Source organism: Gambusia affinis, linkage group LG05 (assembly GCF_019740435.1).
Source record: "Gambusia affinis linkage group LG05, SWU_Gaff_1.0, whole genome shotgun sequence".
In the NCBI taxonomy this organism is placed as follows: domain Eukaryota; kingdom Metazoa; phylum Chordata; class Actinopteri; order Cyprinodontiformes; family Poeciliidae; genus Gambusia; species Gambusia affinis.
Window position 1 is genome coordinate 28,032,197 of NC_057872.1, and position 13,026 is coordinate 28,045,222.

The following is a 13,026-nucleotide window of genomic DNA, read 5'->3' on the forward strand; positions in this document are numbered from 1 at the left end:
TGTCAAAGTCAAGTTTTAAGAGAGACAAATTCAAGACTAATGACTAAAATAAACATTTTCTCATCAAATACATACAGGATTCCAATCTTGTACCGTTTGTCACATTTGATAATTGTCTGTCAATATTTCCCCACTTATGAAATGTTACCTTTTATCCCAAATCCTGGATCAAGTCTGCTTTATAATACTTTGAAAATAGATCAAATGTAAAAATGTTCTGAAATGTAAAAATATATTTATGCTCTAAGAAAGATAATAGAAAAGGTTAAAACCTTTATTGAATCAAAAGTGATTTTAGGTGTTTCATCTCAGTTTATGTCACACAGCTTGTGAAAGGCTAGAAAACACAGCTTGTACTGTTTGGTTTAAAAAAATAACTATATAAATAGATGTTTGTGTAAATATGAGACAGGTGCAAAAAGTGACGTAGTTTGTACAGCAGATTTTAATAAGAGTGGATGAAAATAGATGGCAACTGCTTAATATATTTTGGATAATGCAGCCATGTTCTAAAAGCAGAGGAAGGGTTTGTCTCTAAATTAGTTAAATCAAAGATTCATGTCCTGCTAACTGGAAAAGATGGGGGTTCTGCAGTGACCACTTTGAGTCAGGTACTTGTCTTTTCCCTCATTACACCTAATTGGACTCCAGGGTTCTGTGTGCTGTACATGTGCAAAGACTGACTAGACTGGGACACATTTACATGCAATTATATAAACAGACAACATATTTAATCAACTTTGTGTTTCTCAATAGGCCCAGATTTCATCTAAACATTTATGTACTTACACAGCAAGCTCGTAACCTTGTATAATAAATTGGCAGGGAAATTGAAATAAGAAAAGAATTAATGTTTTGTCAGAAGCAGTTTGTGTGTCTGATTTAGTTTCATGAACTCCCTGCATGCTTTTGGAGGTAAAATTGCAAGTTGTGACACAATCTTTAAACCTCAAACACACTGGAGGCACCCAACAAACTAGCCAGCTGATCAGAGGTGAGACTTTTTTTATCTGTCTAGAGCTTCAAAGAAAAAGACAAAACAAAATCAGACTCTTACTGTAGTTGTAGTCTCTCTGTCATCTTCATGACTGTATGAGATTTGCACATCTAATGTCTGACTGTTCTGCTTATTTATTGCAAAGTAGCTCAACCATAGCAAAGAAAACCTCTGATAAGTTTTCTTCCAGGATTTCTTCAGCTTCATTAAAGATGAATGCAAGTTAATACAGTTCTGCTCAACTGGTGACAAGAAAAATGTCCTGCTAATCAGTGTGTCGTATGTTTTTCTGTTTGTTTTGATTACAGGTGACTGGTGGTAATTTAAACAATCTTTTCTGATTACCTTTATGAGCAATCTACAGAAATTAATTTTCCAGCTGAAAAGCAAAGACATGACAGCTGGACTGTTTTAATATTTTTTTAATAAAAAAAAACCTCTTGTTTCTTTTATAGATTTGAACAACAGGCTTATCTGTCTGAGGGACATCATGACAATCAAACATCTTCCTGTCATCCAATCACACAGCAGAGCCTCAAGTATTTCAATAGGAATAATAACAATTTAATCAGAATATTAATCACTTTTAATAATCCATTTAGCACTAGTATAGAAACATGAAAAAACTACTAAAGAAAAAGAACATAAAAGTAAACAAATGTGATTTTTTTTTGTTTGTTTGTTCATTCAGTGGAGTAATCGCCTCTTTTTGTTCATTTTGTAATCACTCCCTTCCCTTTGGGATTCATACCAGCAACCTTTCCCCCACCCCGATACACTGCAGCTCTAAAATACTGCCAGCAGATGATTTAACGCCGTCAGTAACCAGCTGAATGGTTCTATTGTTTGCTGAAAACATTTAAGCTAAAGACATTAAAGCAAATCTAGGAATAAAGTTGCAAACACGAGGAACAGCCAGTGTGGTTTTACAATTCAGACAACAAAGAGAAGTGAGATACAGATACCGTGGATGAAAGAGTTTTTGTTTGTATGTGTTCACTGTGGTGACTTGAGGAAGCGTTTTAGCTCAGGCTGCCTTGTCAGCATTCAGGACACAAAAGAAGAAGTAAACAGATAAAGAGAGAAACACTGAACCTGGCCCGGTTCTGCTGACACCGATCATTCAGAGAAAGGCCGTAACGCGAGCAAACAATGTTATCACTCATTATCTGCAGCACAAAGGTGTCAACGAATCAGCAAAATGAATAATTTGCAATGCTGCGTTTTTCAGGAGGATTCCTAAAGGGTGGACTGGTGGTTCTGGCAGATCATCTCAAGCTCTGTTTCCCTCTTTTAGAGATTCAGTGTAAACACAGACGTACAACTATCACCTTCAACAGCCTTGGGAGTCATGAAAAGCCTCAAGGCTTTAGCTGTTTGAACAGCTAACTGCCTCAGATCTCCGTTGTTTCAGGAGTGTTGAAACAAAAGCTTGATCTCTCTCTGGACTCTTCATCTGTCCATATCCTGCATATTGATGTTTCTGAGCGAAGCAGCAGCAGAACAACTGCCTCCTAGAACTGAGGGTGAAGTGTTCTCTATATTCCAGGTCCTTAAAATAATTGAAAACCCCACAGAGAGAACAGCAGGAGGACCGGAAAATACTTTAGTCTCCATTAAAATGTTGAATCATTGTTGATTGAACAACACAAACAAAGACTTTTAGAAGTAGCCTGACTTTACGGGACTTCATACGAGCATTTAAGCGGTGAGTCACAGGAAGGAAGGAATAGGTAGCAGGTTTCATAACCGTTAAATCATCCACTTTAGAGAGCACCAATAATAGAGCGACATAAAACGGAAGTGACAAGAGGTTACATGTTTATCAGACTGTTATTTCTTTGTGATGAAGTACATGAAGTTATTTGTTCCTGTTTTTGAAATTTATGCTTAATTAGAAAAAACGTATCTGGTGCAACAGAGGTGATTTTACATAGATGGAGTACGTTTTAATTCATGTCAGCTCAAAAACGGATTTGTCCCCCAGATTTGTTTCTGTTTTATTTTTTTATCTGCATGTAAGATCAGAAATTTAAAAAGACAACCCCATCAGTTGTCAAGTATTGATTTAATTTCTGAAGAGGAAAAAGTCTATTCCAACCAAGCCGGCCTTGTGTGAAAAAATAATTGCCCACCTTGTTAAATCATGAATTACCCACATTTTTGGACAGCTGAGTACTGCGTCATAAGGCACACCTAGGCTGTAAATAGAACCTGTCAAAAAATGAAGCAGGCTAAAAGTTTTTAAAAAGCAAAACTTTTTAAAGTGCCTGGGTTTAAAGAAACGAAGTCACTGACATCTGTCTGGTCCAGAAACAGTTTCTAAGAATTTGAGACTCCTGTGAACTAAAGTTGAGAGCCTCTTTTTAAAATGGAGAAAACATTGAACAGTGGTTAACCTTCCTAAGAGTGATAGGTCAACTAAAATTACTCCAAGAACACATCAATGAGTCATCAGAAACTACCCAGAATCACATCAAACGCTCTGCAGACCTCACTTGCCTGAAGTCAGTGGATGAATCAACAACAAGAAAGAAACCGTCTCCTACAAACTTGAGGTTGTCCTTTCAAAAGCCAACAGTAATTTACAAACATTTTCCAGGACACAATCCTTTTAGCACCTACAATGAAGTATGCTGCTTCAGCTCTAAGTGCACCACAACACCGGATTCCACGTCACCACATGAAAAGTTTAATAGCAGGAAAATCTCATCTTTCAATATTTCCTTTTGACAAAAATTGCCTGGTGGCTGAAAAATGTATACCTTTGCTACAGGAACAAGACTAAAGATGTCATAGTTAGTCATATGCTTACATTATGATTAATGGTTATTACTAATAGATTATCATGAAACTTACATTTGTGTGTTGTTGTTTTACTTAATGTTTGCATGTGTCTCTGTGGCATCAGTGTTATAGAAAATATAGGAAGGATTTTCTACCTGTTTTATGTCTGGTTTTCTGGTGAAGTTTTTGACAAATGTCTGTTGCATTTTGAGAAAATGTAATGCAAATAAAATCTGGAGGAGCTGAAAGAAAGAAGAAAAATGCTGACATTGTCATTTTTAAGGTTAACAAGAGCAAACTTTGGTCTTTTAATCATGCAGACATTAATTCCCATCAGATCCTCCATCACTTGGCGACAATCGATGTAAATCTATGTTAATGTTTATGGCGCATACAGATTTGACCTAAAACTGATCTTAGCCATTTGCAATTTTAATGCAAAAAAGTTTAGATGAATAAGCAGCTCAAACCTTTCTTCATGTTTGACTCAAAACCTACAAGAGGAACCTTAAACAGCTGTGAGCTGCAGCGTTTAGCAGATGTTACTAAAGTGAAGGGGATGACATATAAATGAGGACAACTTTCAGGAGCAGAACAAATTTGCTGGTAAAAAAAAAAAGCATTTAAGTGACTCTGAATGCAGTCATGTATTAAAAATAGATTCTTTTGAGTAAAGTTTTAAACAAAATCACTCTAGTTGGAGTGTTCCTTAAACAGAAACAAACTGATATCTCTTTAATTATGTATAGTTTTACAGATATCTGGTGTAAATAAGGTTGAAATGAGTTCTTGACAACACATTAGCAGTGACCTTCAATGTGTAGTGATTTAAGTGACAGGAGAAAAAGATAAAAACCCACCAGTGCATTCCCTTTGAGGACCCTGCCTATATATAGATCAACCACAACATTAAAGTCAAATGGATGAAGTTAATAACATTGATCACCTCGTTATAGTGCAAAGTTCTGCTGGGAAATGTTTTGTCCCTGCAGTGTTCCTGGAGATGGGACATTGACACAAACACTGCTGCAGACAAAGCATCGTCCCAGCTGGACGACGTCCCTCTAACACACTCCGATAGCTCAAAGAGCCGAAGAAAGCGTTTGCACAGCAGGCTGCAGACTTTCAGGATGAAAAAGACAGAGTCACGAAAGCTCGATTTTAACACAGAAAACCCAAAACACCTGCAGCCAGCTGGGTCCTGTGAACAATCAGCTGGATCAAGAAAGTTCTGGCATCTGGAGACAACAGGAAGATTATCACGATGGTCTTTTTAACTTAGTCATAATCGCACTGACAAATTAAGAAAAATCCAACCTTTAAAATTTTCTCCAACCTACTTTTAACAATTAGCAACTGGGAGAGTTGATTGGCTTATACATCAATCTTAGCACCATCATAAAGCCTAGAGGCAGCTAAAAAAATAAGGGTATTCATTTATTATTATTTAAGAAAGGCTCAAGTTACTTTTACTGTGGACCCCAACCTATCTGAGGTTCAGTATTCACCTGTTTGTGATCTTTTTCTATGGAATCTGAATCCAAATTATTTGTGGAAAAATCTTCCTATTCACACATTTTTGTAGAGCATATATTAAAAATATTTGAAAGAAGGTACGGATTGGAGAGCTGCGATATCTTTGTGTAATGCTACTTGACATGCTATTGGCTGGCTAATTAGCCAATCCAGGAATGCCGTTTATTTTCCTTGGCGCCTCCAAGAGCGGAGATGAGGAAGACTCTGGATGTTGGCTTCTCTAGTAGGGTTAAGAGGATTTCCACTGTATAATAATTAGGGTTTATTTGGTGTTTGAACTATTAAAATAGACAGTTTCAAGCATTTTGGACGGGGGTCAAAGGCATTTGCATTTTTCAGCCCGGTAGCGATCCCTAATCCCAACCGGTCCATCATAGTGTATGCCATTAAAACATTTTAGCCCAGACGCTTTCCCCCCAACTCAGTACTCAAATTAAAGATTGGATTTTTTATTTTAATTTTTTTAAATGAGTGGGATTTCCCATTGCAATAAAAATGTTAATTTAATTTGATTGCCTTTGACTCATCTTTACCAGGGTTATGATTAAATTTAGCAGAGACTTTAAACAGCTTTTATTGACATTTGAGGTCGCCAACATAAATTAATATTTAGAGTTATGCTCAAAATCATTAGCAAGTTTCCGTAATGAGTCCCTCGCCACAGAGGGAGCTGATTAAGCGATCAAAAGCTTGAAACACTATTGATGCGGTTAAGTTGAGCCCATCGCTCTGGCAGGAATTGCTAATGTGGACGGCCAAGTTAGCGTGTTGAACAGTAAGCAGTGCTGCAGCCTGCTGGCACGTTAACAAGGCCCTTAAAAGATGCCCAGAATTAACAGATCAGGACAGTCGTAACGATGGAAGAAGTTGAGGGACACATTTCTCATTTTAATTTAAGAGTGTCAGTTTTACTCCCCGGCTCTTTCCATCTTTTTATTTCTCTGCTCCGTTTCCCTGCGTCGCCTCGTCCGTCTCATCTATGCTTTTTAAACAAAGGCAAGAAAGAGTAAAGGTTTGGCGAATGTTACTCAGGATAACGAGGGAGATTAATTTCACACTTCAAAGGTTCTTGGCTGCTCTCTCTTCACTTTTTGGAGCCGTCTGATTAACTAACATCTGTAGAAGGGTTTTGATGTTGAACACATGGTTCATTTAGAGCAGTTAGGGACAGACTTACAAGATTCATACAAATTACACACACTTTTCTGTGCCAGTGTTCGCAGCACAGTGGTTTTAAAAAAAAGTGCGCACACTCCTAGTTAACATTTGAAAAATTTAGATAATGATGAATAATTTCCAAATATCCCTCCCACCCCCAATTTTAATGTGACATACAATACATCCTGTTCAGATTAACTGAAAACCAAACAGATCTGTTGGGTTGATTAAAAAAAATGTGCAATAATCATGTTGCATTAGTGTTTACACGAAGGTAATCTAGTGTTTTGAGATACCTTTTGACTGAACTTCAGCACCCAGTTTTCTTTGGTGGGAATCTATTTGCATCTCACATCTTTACCTAAAGATGCTGAAAGATTCTCCAAATCTGCCCTCTGCAGTAACCTTACAAAACGACTCAGATTTAGTTCTGATTTCTCATCTGGCTTACACAGAACTTTGCACATCATCTTTAGCTTATAGGTTTTGAGGGCATACCAATATTTGAAATTGTCTATAATTTAATTGACATGGACAAAAACCTGAGCTGCATTTGAGGAAATTTAGCCACAGAAGACAAATGGGGGGAGCAAAAAGTTTGCAACAAGCTTGAGTTCTCATCTAAAATTTATTGTATTTATTAATGATTAATGTATTAGATTATAAGTGTGCAGTTGATGCAGCCAGGTTACTGTCACCTATTTAATCTTTTATAACTTTCTGTGTAAGAGATTTGTTTATATTTCAGTAAAACTTCATGGGATAAATGTCCCATTATGGATGGAGAAAGTTTGGAAATGGCTCATCGTGGTTTAAATTTTAATATTCTGAAAAACCGGGAGTTTTAACAGGAGTGTGTAAACTATGTAGCTTTTAGCCACTGCGTGTCGCCTTAAATGATTTCATCAGACTTTCACAGCATCATCCAAAGAGCAGCTTCAGGGATCAGGGAGGGACACAAAAATGTTGGAAAAATTAGCCGTTGTCAATTCACTTAGAATGTTACAGTCCACCAAAATGTTACACATAGCCTGTATTTATTCCCACTTAGAACAATGGTAACAAAACAAAGACAACAAAAGAAAAAAAAAACAGTAAATAATTCTCTGGAAGTCTTTTTTTGTTGCTGTTTCTAAGCCTCCAGTTCGGCTTCAGTTTTACCAAAAGGGCGAGTTAACCTCCGGCAGAGTCTCTGGGAAAGAAACCCAGAACTGAAGGAGAAGCGAGAGGAGAAAATTAAACTCCTCTCAGATTTGTCCAAAATTTCCTTCTGAGCCAAAAACAGCAGCCTAATATTTGACCATCACAAAGTCGGTTCTGTATCTGTACGCCTCAGGGTGAACTGGAGAAACTTAGAGTTTGTGTTCCTCCACCTCCTCACCCATTCCTGAGTCTCTCACCCACCCAGCGCTCCTACACTCCCTCTTGGTCTCCCAGCAGGTCCGTGGTGTTGCTGCTCTGTGGGGGGGCGGGGATGCGACGAGGTGACGGAGGCGGAGGGCTGTGGCGCTGCTGCCGCCTCGGACTGGTCCCCCCTCCACCCTCACTGTCTGTGTTGGACGAGGACGGCGGTGGGGGTGGAGGTAGCCTCGGCAGCGGGGCAGAGGTGGGCGGTATTCTTGTGGACGCTGACCCCAAACAGCTACCGGACCTCAGGCTCTGGATCCTTCTGCACTCCTGGCAGATCCTCACGTGGCTGCAGCTGCGGGCGGGCAGCACCACAGCCGTGGGGGCCGGCGGAGGTGGGGTGGTGTTTGCTCCGAGCGGATCATCTAGGATCCTTTGGGGCCCGGGGCCCAGATCGGGCAGTCCTGTCCCTCCCGCCCCACCGGTCAGGGGGCCGGCGCCGCTGTACAGCTTCCCGTTGCTGAGCCGCATCTCCCGGACCAGGCGCAGCGGCCGGGGGGCTCCGAGCGCGATGCGGGTCGGGTGTCGCAGGGCCGCCGAGCTGCCCAGGGGTCGTCTGCGGCGCATGCGGGAGCTCTTCTTACAAGAGACGGCGTTTCTGAACTCGGTGATCATCTCTTGACAAACAGACACCTGGTGGAGAAAAGGAAGGGAGGAGGAAAGAAGGAAAGAAGGGAAGGGAGCAAAGGAAGGGGAGGTGCCACAGACACAAAGTAGGCAGGCAGCACAACAAGACAGTGGTAAGGCAATACGGAAATAAAGCAGGAGAAAAACAATAATATTTAAAGGCAAAAGAAGAGCTCAAAAAGAAGGAGGCAGCACCAAAGCAGAAAAACACACAGTGGGTGTAGCAAACAGAGGAGTTGCAGGTGAGGCGAAATCACACATCAACAAACAGAGAGATGTTTTAAAACAGGAACAAAGAGGCGATGGGGAGGACGTGGAGATGGACAGAGATGGGAGGACAGCAAAGAGAGTTATTACAATCTAAAGACGCAGAACACCAAAATGTTCTGGAGAATATGAACACTTCATTATGAAACGATGAACAAACAGGCAGCCTGCAAACTCAGGTGGACATAAACAAATCTCACAAGGACAGACAGTGTTCCCATCCACAAATCTCTTTCATCCTTCAAACATCACGACTGCTGTTATTTGAACACATGACAAGCAAAATGCATTTACATACAGCTTCATCTCTGTAATTTAGTACATCATTAACAAATCTATTTATTCCAGTAATCCAATTCAAAAAGCGAAACATAGATTAGTTAAACTGTGAACTTTCTTCTAACAGGAGGCACGGATATGATCAGGATTAAACACCAGTGATGTTTGTGAAGATTTTATTTTTCTTAATTCTGATCTTAATTAACTAATGTAAACCCCAAAGATCAACGAGGATTTTTTAAATATAATGTTATAAATGGTCATATTACATACAAAATCATGGAAAAGGCAGCCACAAGAGAGTCACAAGGGCTGACGTCCCACAGCATCATTACCATTAGTACCATTAGACAGTATCTGAGCCTATTAATGGAAAGCTAAGTGGAAGGAAAAGGCTTTATAGAAAAAAAGTATGCAGGGATAACTCCAGCCTTGAGAGGATTGAGAAGCTAAGCCCATTGTAGTGTGTTGAGATTCACAAGGTGTAGATGGCAGCTGGAGCCAGAGCTTAAAAACCATCACACACATCCAAACCTGGGGCTTTAACTGTGTTATGCAGCTTGTCAACCACAAAGTCAGAAGCTTCTTACTGTGGCTAAAGAGAAAAATTCAAACTGTTGCTCACTAGTCCAAAGTCTTCTTTACAGAATAAATTGAATTTTGCACTTTTGACTTGCAGTCAGTGGTGATTTGGGGAGCGGTGGCACCTCCTTGTGTTGCTCCAGTGCGTTTTATACCGTCTGAAGTCAGGAAGCAGAGAAACTTATGGGCGCTCTGCTGATGAAAAGGTTATGAAAGTAATGCACCACCCACACTAGACTTAGAATAACTGCATGTTTATGTTTACTTTGTTTTATTTCAAATTTTCACACAAGCATGCATGAATTCAGTGCTAAGAAAAAAAAACATACTGGATGTAGAAAGCTTTGATTTTAAAAGTATTGATAGAAGTTAACTGTACATGTTTCCAGGTCTATATTTAGAGTTGTAGAAGTACTGGAAACATGAGATCAGCAAGTTGGGAGAAGTTTGATGTTGGACTTCTCATCACCAGTGAGAGGAGACTCTGGAAGTGGACATGCTCAACAGAGGAAACACGTTTCTTCTGAACAAACTTGGATGGTTTCTAACCAGCTTCATGAGCCAACGCTCACTGCCACACAGGGATGAGCCATCAGAGCTCACTGTGGCTGAAATGCTTGATACTTTACTTTGCAGAGTTACTAAGAATATATTTTGCCTCCTTGATTCTGTACATGACAAATTGAGCTTTTAAAAGAGTCACAACCCAAAATATGTGAAGCTGCAGCTTCACAGCAATAAGCTAAATGTAGCTATAGTGACTGGAACAATAATAATTACTATTTATGTAATTAGAAAACACTCAAAGTGCCTGAATTAAGGATTAGCTGAGAGGATGTTTTATATTAGGGTGTCCAAAGTGCGGCCCGGGGGTCCACTTGTGGCCCCTGGAGTTATTTTGTGCGGCTCATAACTCCAATTCTATATTCTGTGTCGATGGAAATTTTTTATTTTTAAATCAGGGTTAAATTATAACAGACAATTTTCTTACAATAGAAAAGGTGAAATACGAAGTATTTGTCTTTTTTAAATAGAACTACGTCTGTGTAGAGACTTTTTACTGAATAGTTGCAGTACTTAAATCAAAGTTTATTTAATTTATAAAACTCGATGAAACAACGTTTCAACAAGCGTTTTGAAAGAAAGTAACTCTAATCTTTTTCTTTTAACAGAATAAATTTATTCAATGGAGCCTTAAAAAAATAGATAAAATTTATTTTAATCTTAAGTTTTGGATCCATAATAAACTACATTCATTTTGTACAAAAAACAACTTTATTGCTTGATTTAATTTTACCATTTCCAATTTACAAATTATTTTGACACTTCAGTTTTGGACCATTTGACAAAAAGTGAAATGGTCAGATCATGTTTTATTGAGTACTTTACTAATAAATAACATATTTTTTTCCCTTAACCAACTCCACATGCTCTGATCTGGAGCAGCTCCACCGTGCAGCAGAGGTTCGCGGTAAGCTCTGCACTTACAGATGTTACACAACGGGTGCTTTGTGTAGGACTACCTCATAATTATACCCAATTACGAAAGTAAATAAACAAAAATATGCCTCTAGAAAAAAGCAGATTGTGCAAACATACATTTTCTCAAAGTCCCACAGAGTTTCCTGTCACTGATCTCTAGGTTTTCCTTTATTCAGTTGGAAAATAATGAACACTTGATGTCTCTATAAATGTTTGTCTGTTTTTATTTGCACAGAAACGTTTTGGATTTGAGTTGTTTTTTCACACAGCGGAGGGAAAAAAACCGACTGGTGGACCTGGAGTCAGAACTTCATTAAATACCACGGTTACAGTAGACTGGATTGGCCAGAAAACCAGAATAATCAGAACCCCATAGAGAATCTACAGAGTGATAATAAGAACAGTCATCAGACCCAATAATGCAAATGAGCATATTTTAGTATCATAAGTTTTTTTGTTGCTTTATGTGATTAAAATGGCTGAATTCACTCATCAGAGTGTCTTTCAGTGCTGCAGAGGCCTGGTAATCATTTTTCATTCATGTTTGTTGGAGAAAAGATGCATCTAAAAGTTGCAGGATAGTAGCTCTTGCAGATTGGATGTTTGGTTTACATAAGGTTAGAGAACCTTTCATATTTTCATAAAATAAAAAGCAATTATCAAAGTTAACGTCGTAAATTCTCGACGTCTCTTTGTGTACGGAGAATTTATGAGCTATAAGAGTTTCACTTTATGAGTTGAAATAATGAAATAAGCTTTGTTTTGACTGTTATAAATTATTGTGATGCACCTGCATACTCCACAGACAATTACTGTTTTCCAAAAAATATGAAAAGGTCATGTGCTCACATAAACAGAAACAGTACTCGTTCCTGGAGAACAGACACTGATGGCCGAATGAGAGGGGGTGCGCGTGTTTCAGAGAGACAGAAGAAGACGCACAGTGAGATGGGTGAGAAGTAATCCAATAATGGAAACGAAGAATACCAGTGTACATGTGAGGCATGTAAAAGAAGATACATCATGACATTTAATGCCAAGGGAAAAAAGATCACTCTACTTGTTTAAGCAAGCAAATATTGTCATTTCTCAATATTGCTTATCCGATTTATTAGATTTAGCTCACAAACACTTGCTGCCACACTGTTAAACACCAAACACTCAAAGGGCACATCAACACAGACACAGGCAAGACCATGCTGCATATTTTTTCTGCTTGTATTATTTTCAGTCCAGAGTTGCACACTTGTACATTCCTTTCATAATATCGGCTCACAACACCGAAATGTTAGAGAGCACACACAAAGACGAACAAATAAAAACAGAAGCGGAAATATAAAATCTGGCCACATCTTGCACACAACACGACACAACACACACACAGACATAAAACATAATCAAAAGGGCTGGCAGGATGCCATGGGAACCTACTGGGGTGTGTCTGTGGGGTCGGCGAGGGCAGGTATGGGGGCATACCTCATCAGTCTCTGCCGAGCGGCGCGTCGACCACACAAACTCCATAATAGCCACAAACACGGCGATGATGAGGCCGCAGATCAGCACCACGAAGATGCCCCCAATGTTTTCCATGCCCAGACCTGAAGCGGGCCACAGGAAACAAATCGTGTTCAGGTTTCAGGCTCTGCGTTTAATTCCTTTTCCTTTAGAGCAACTGTGTCCATCACTGAGGGGTTTTTTTTCCATTTGAGTCTGCAGAGGTAGCTTTGTTTATTCCAGAAAGCTACTTTTCTCCAACTCACTAATAACGGTCTGCATAAATAAACACTTATTTAGTTTTCAAATCAATGCTGTACTCTGTGAACGCTGGGCTAAAAAAAATCCTAAAAAATCCACATCCTAATAGTTGTTTATTTAATCATTTTGTTCCTTAAATTCAACATTTT

The 13,026-nt window shown here is 39.1% G+C and overlaps 1 protein-coding gene across 3 annotated transcripts in view; it reads right to left on the reverse strand.

The window, feature by feature from the left end:
* Nucleotides 1-306: 306 nt before the first annotated feature.
* The window catches only part of grik5 (glutamate receptor, ionotropic, kainate 5), a 129,628-nt gene continuing 116,908 nt past the window's right edge, over nt 307-13,026 (reverse strand). Inside the window, exons 21-22 of one of the 3 annotated variants that reach the window (XM_044117268.1) lie at nt 12,599-12,720; nt 307-8,518 (exon numbers count right to left, since the gene is read on the reverse strand). In XM_044117268.1, coding sequence (XP_043973203.1) covers nt 7,892-8,518; nt 12,599-12,720 — 749 coding nt within the window. In that variant the 3' untranslated portion in view covers nt 307-7,891. Of the gene's footprint in view, nt 12,009-12,553; nt 12,721-13,026 lie in introns of all 3 variants that reach the window. The other 2 variants (XM_044117267.1, XM_044117269.1) reach the window with 2 other exon arrangements.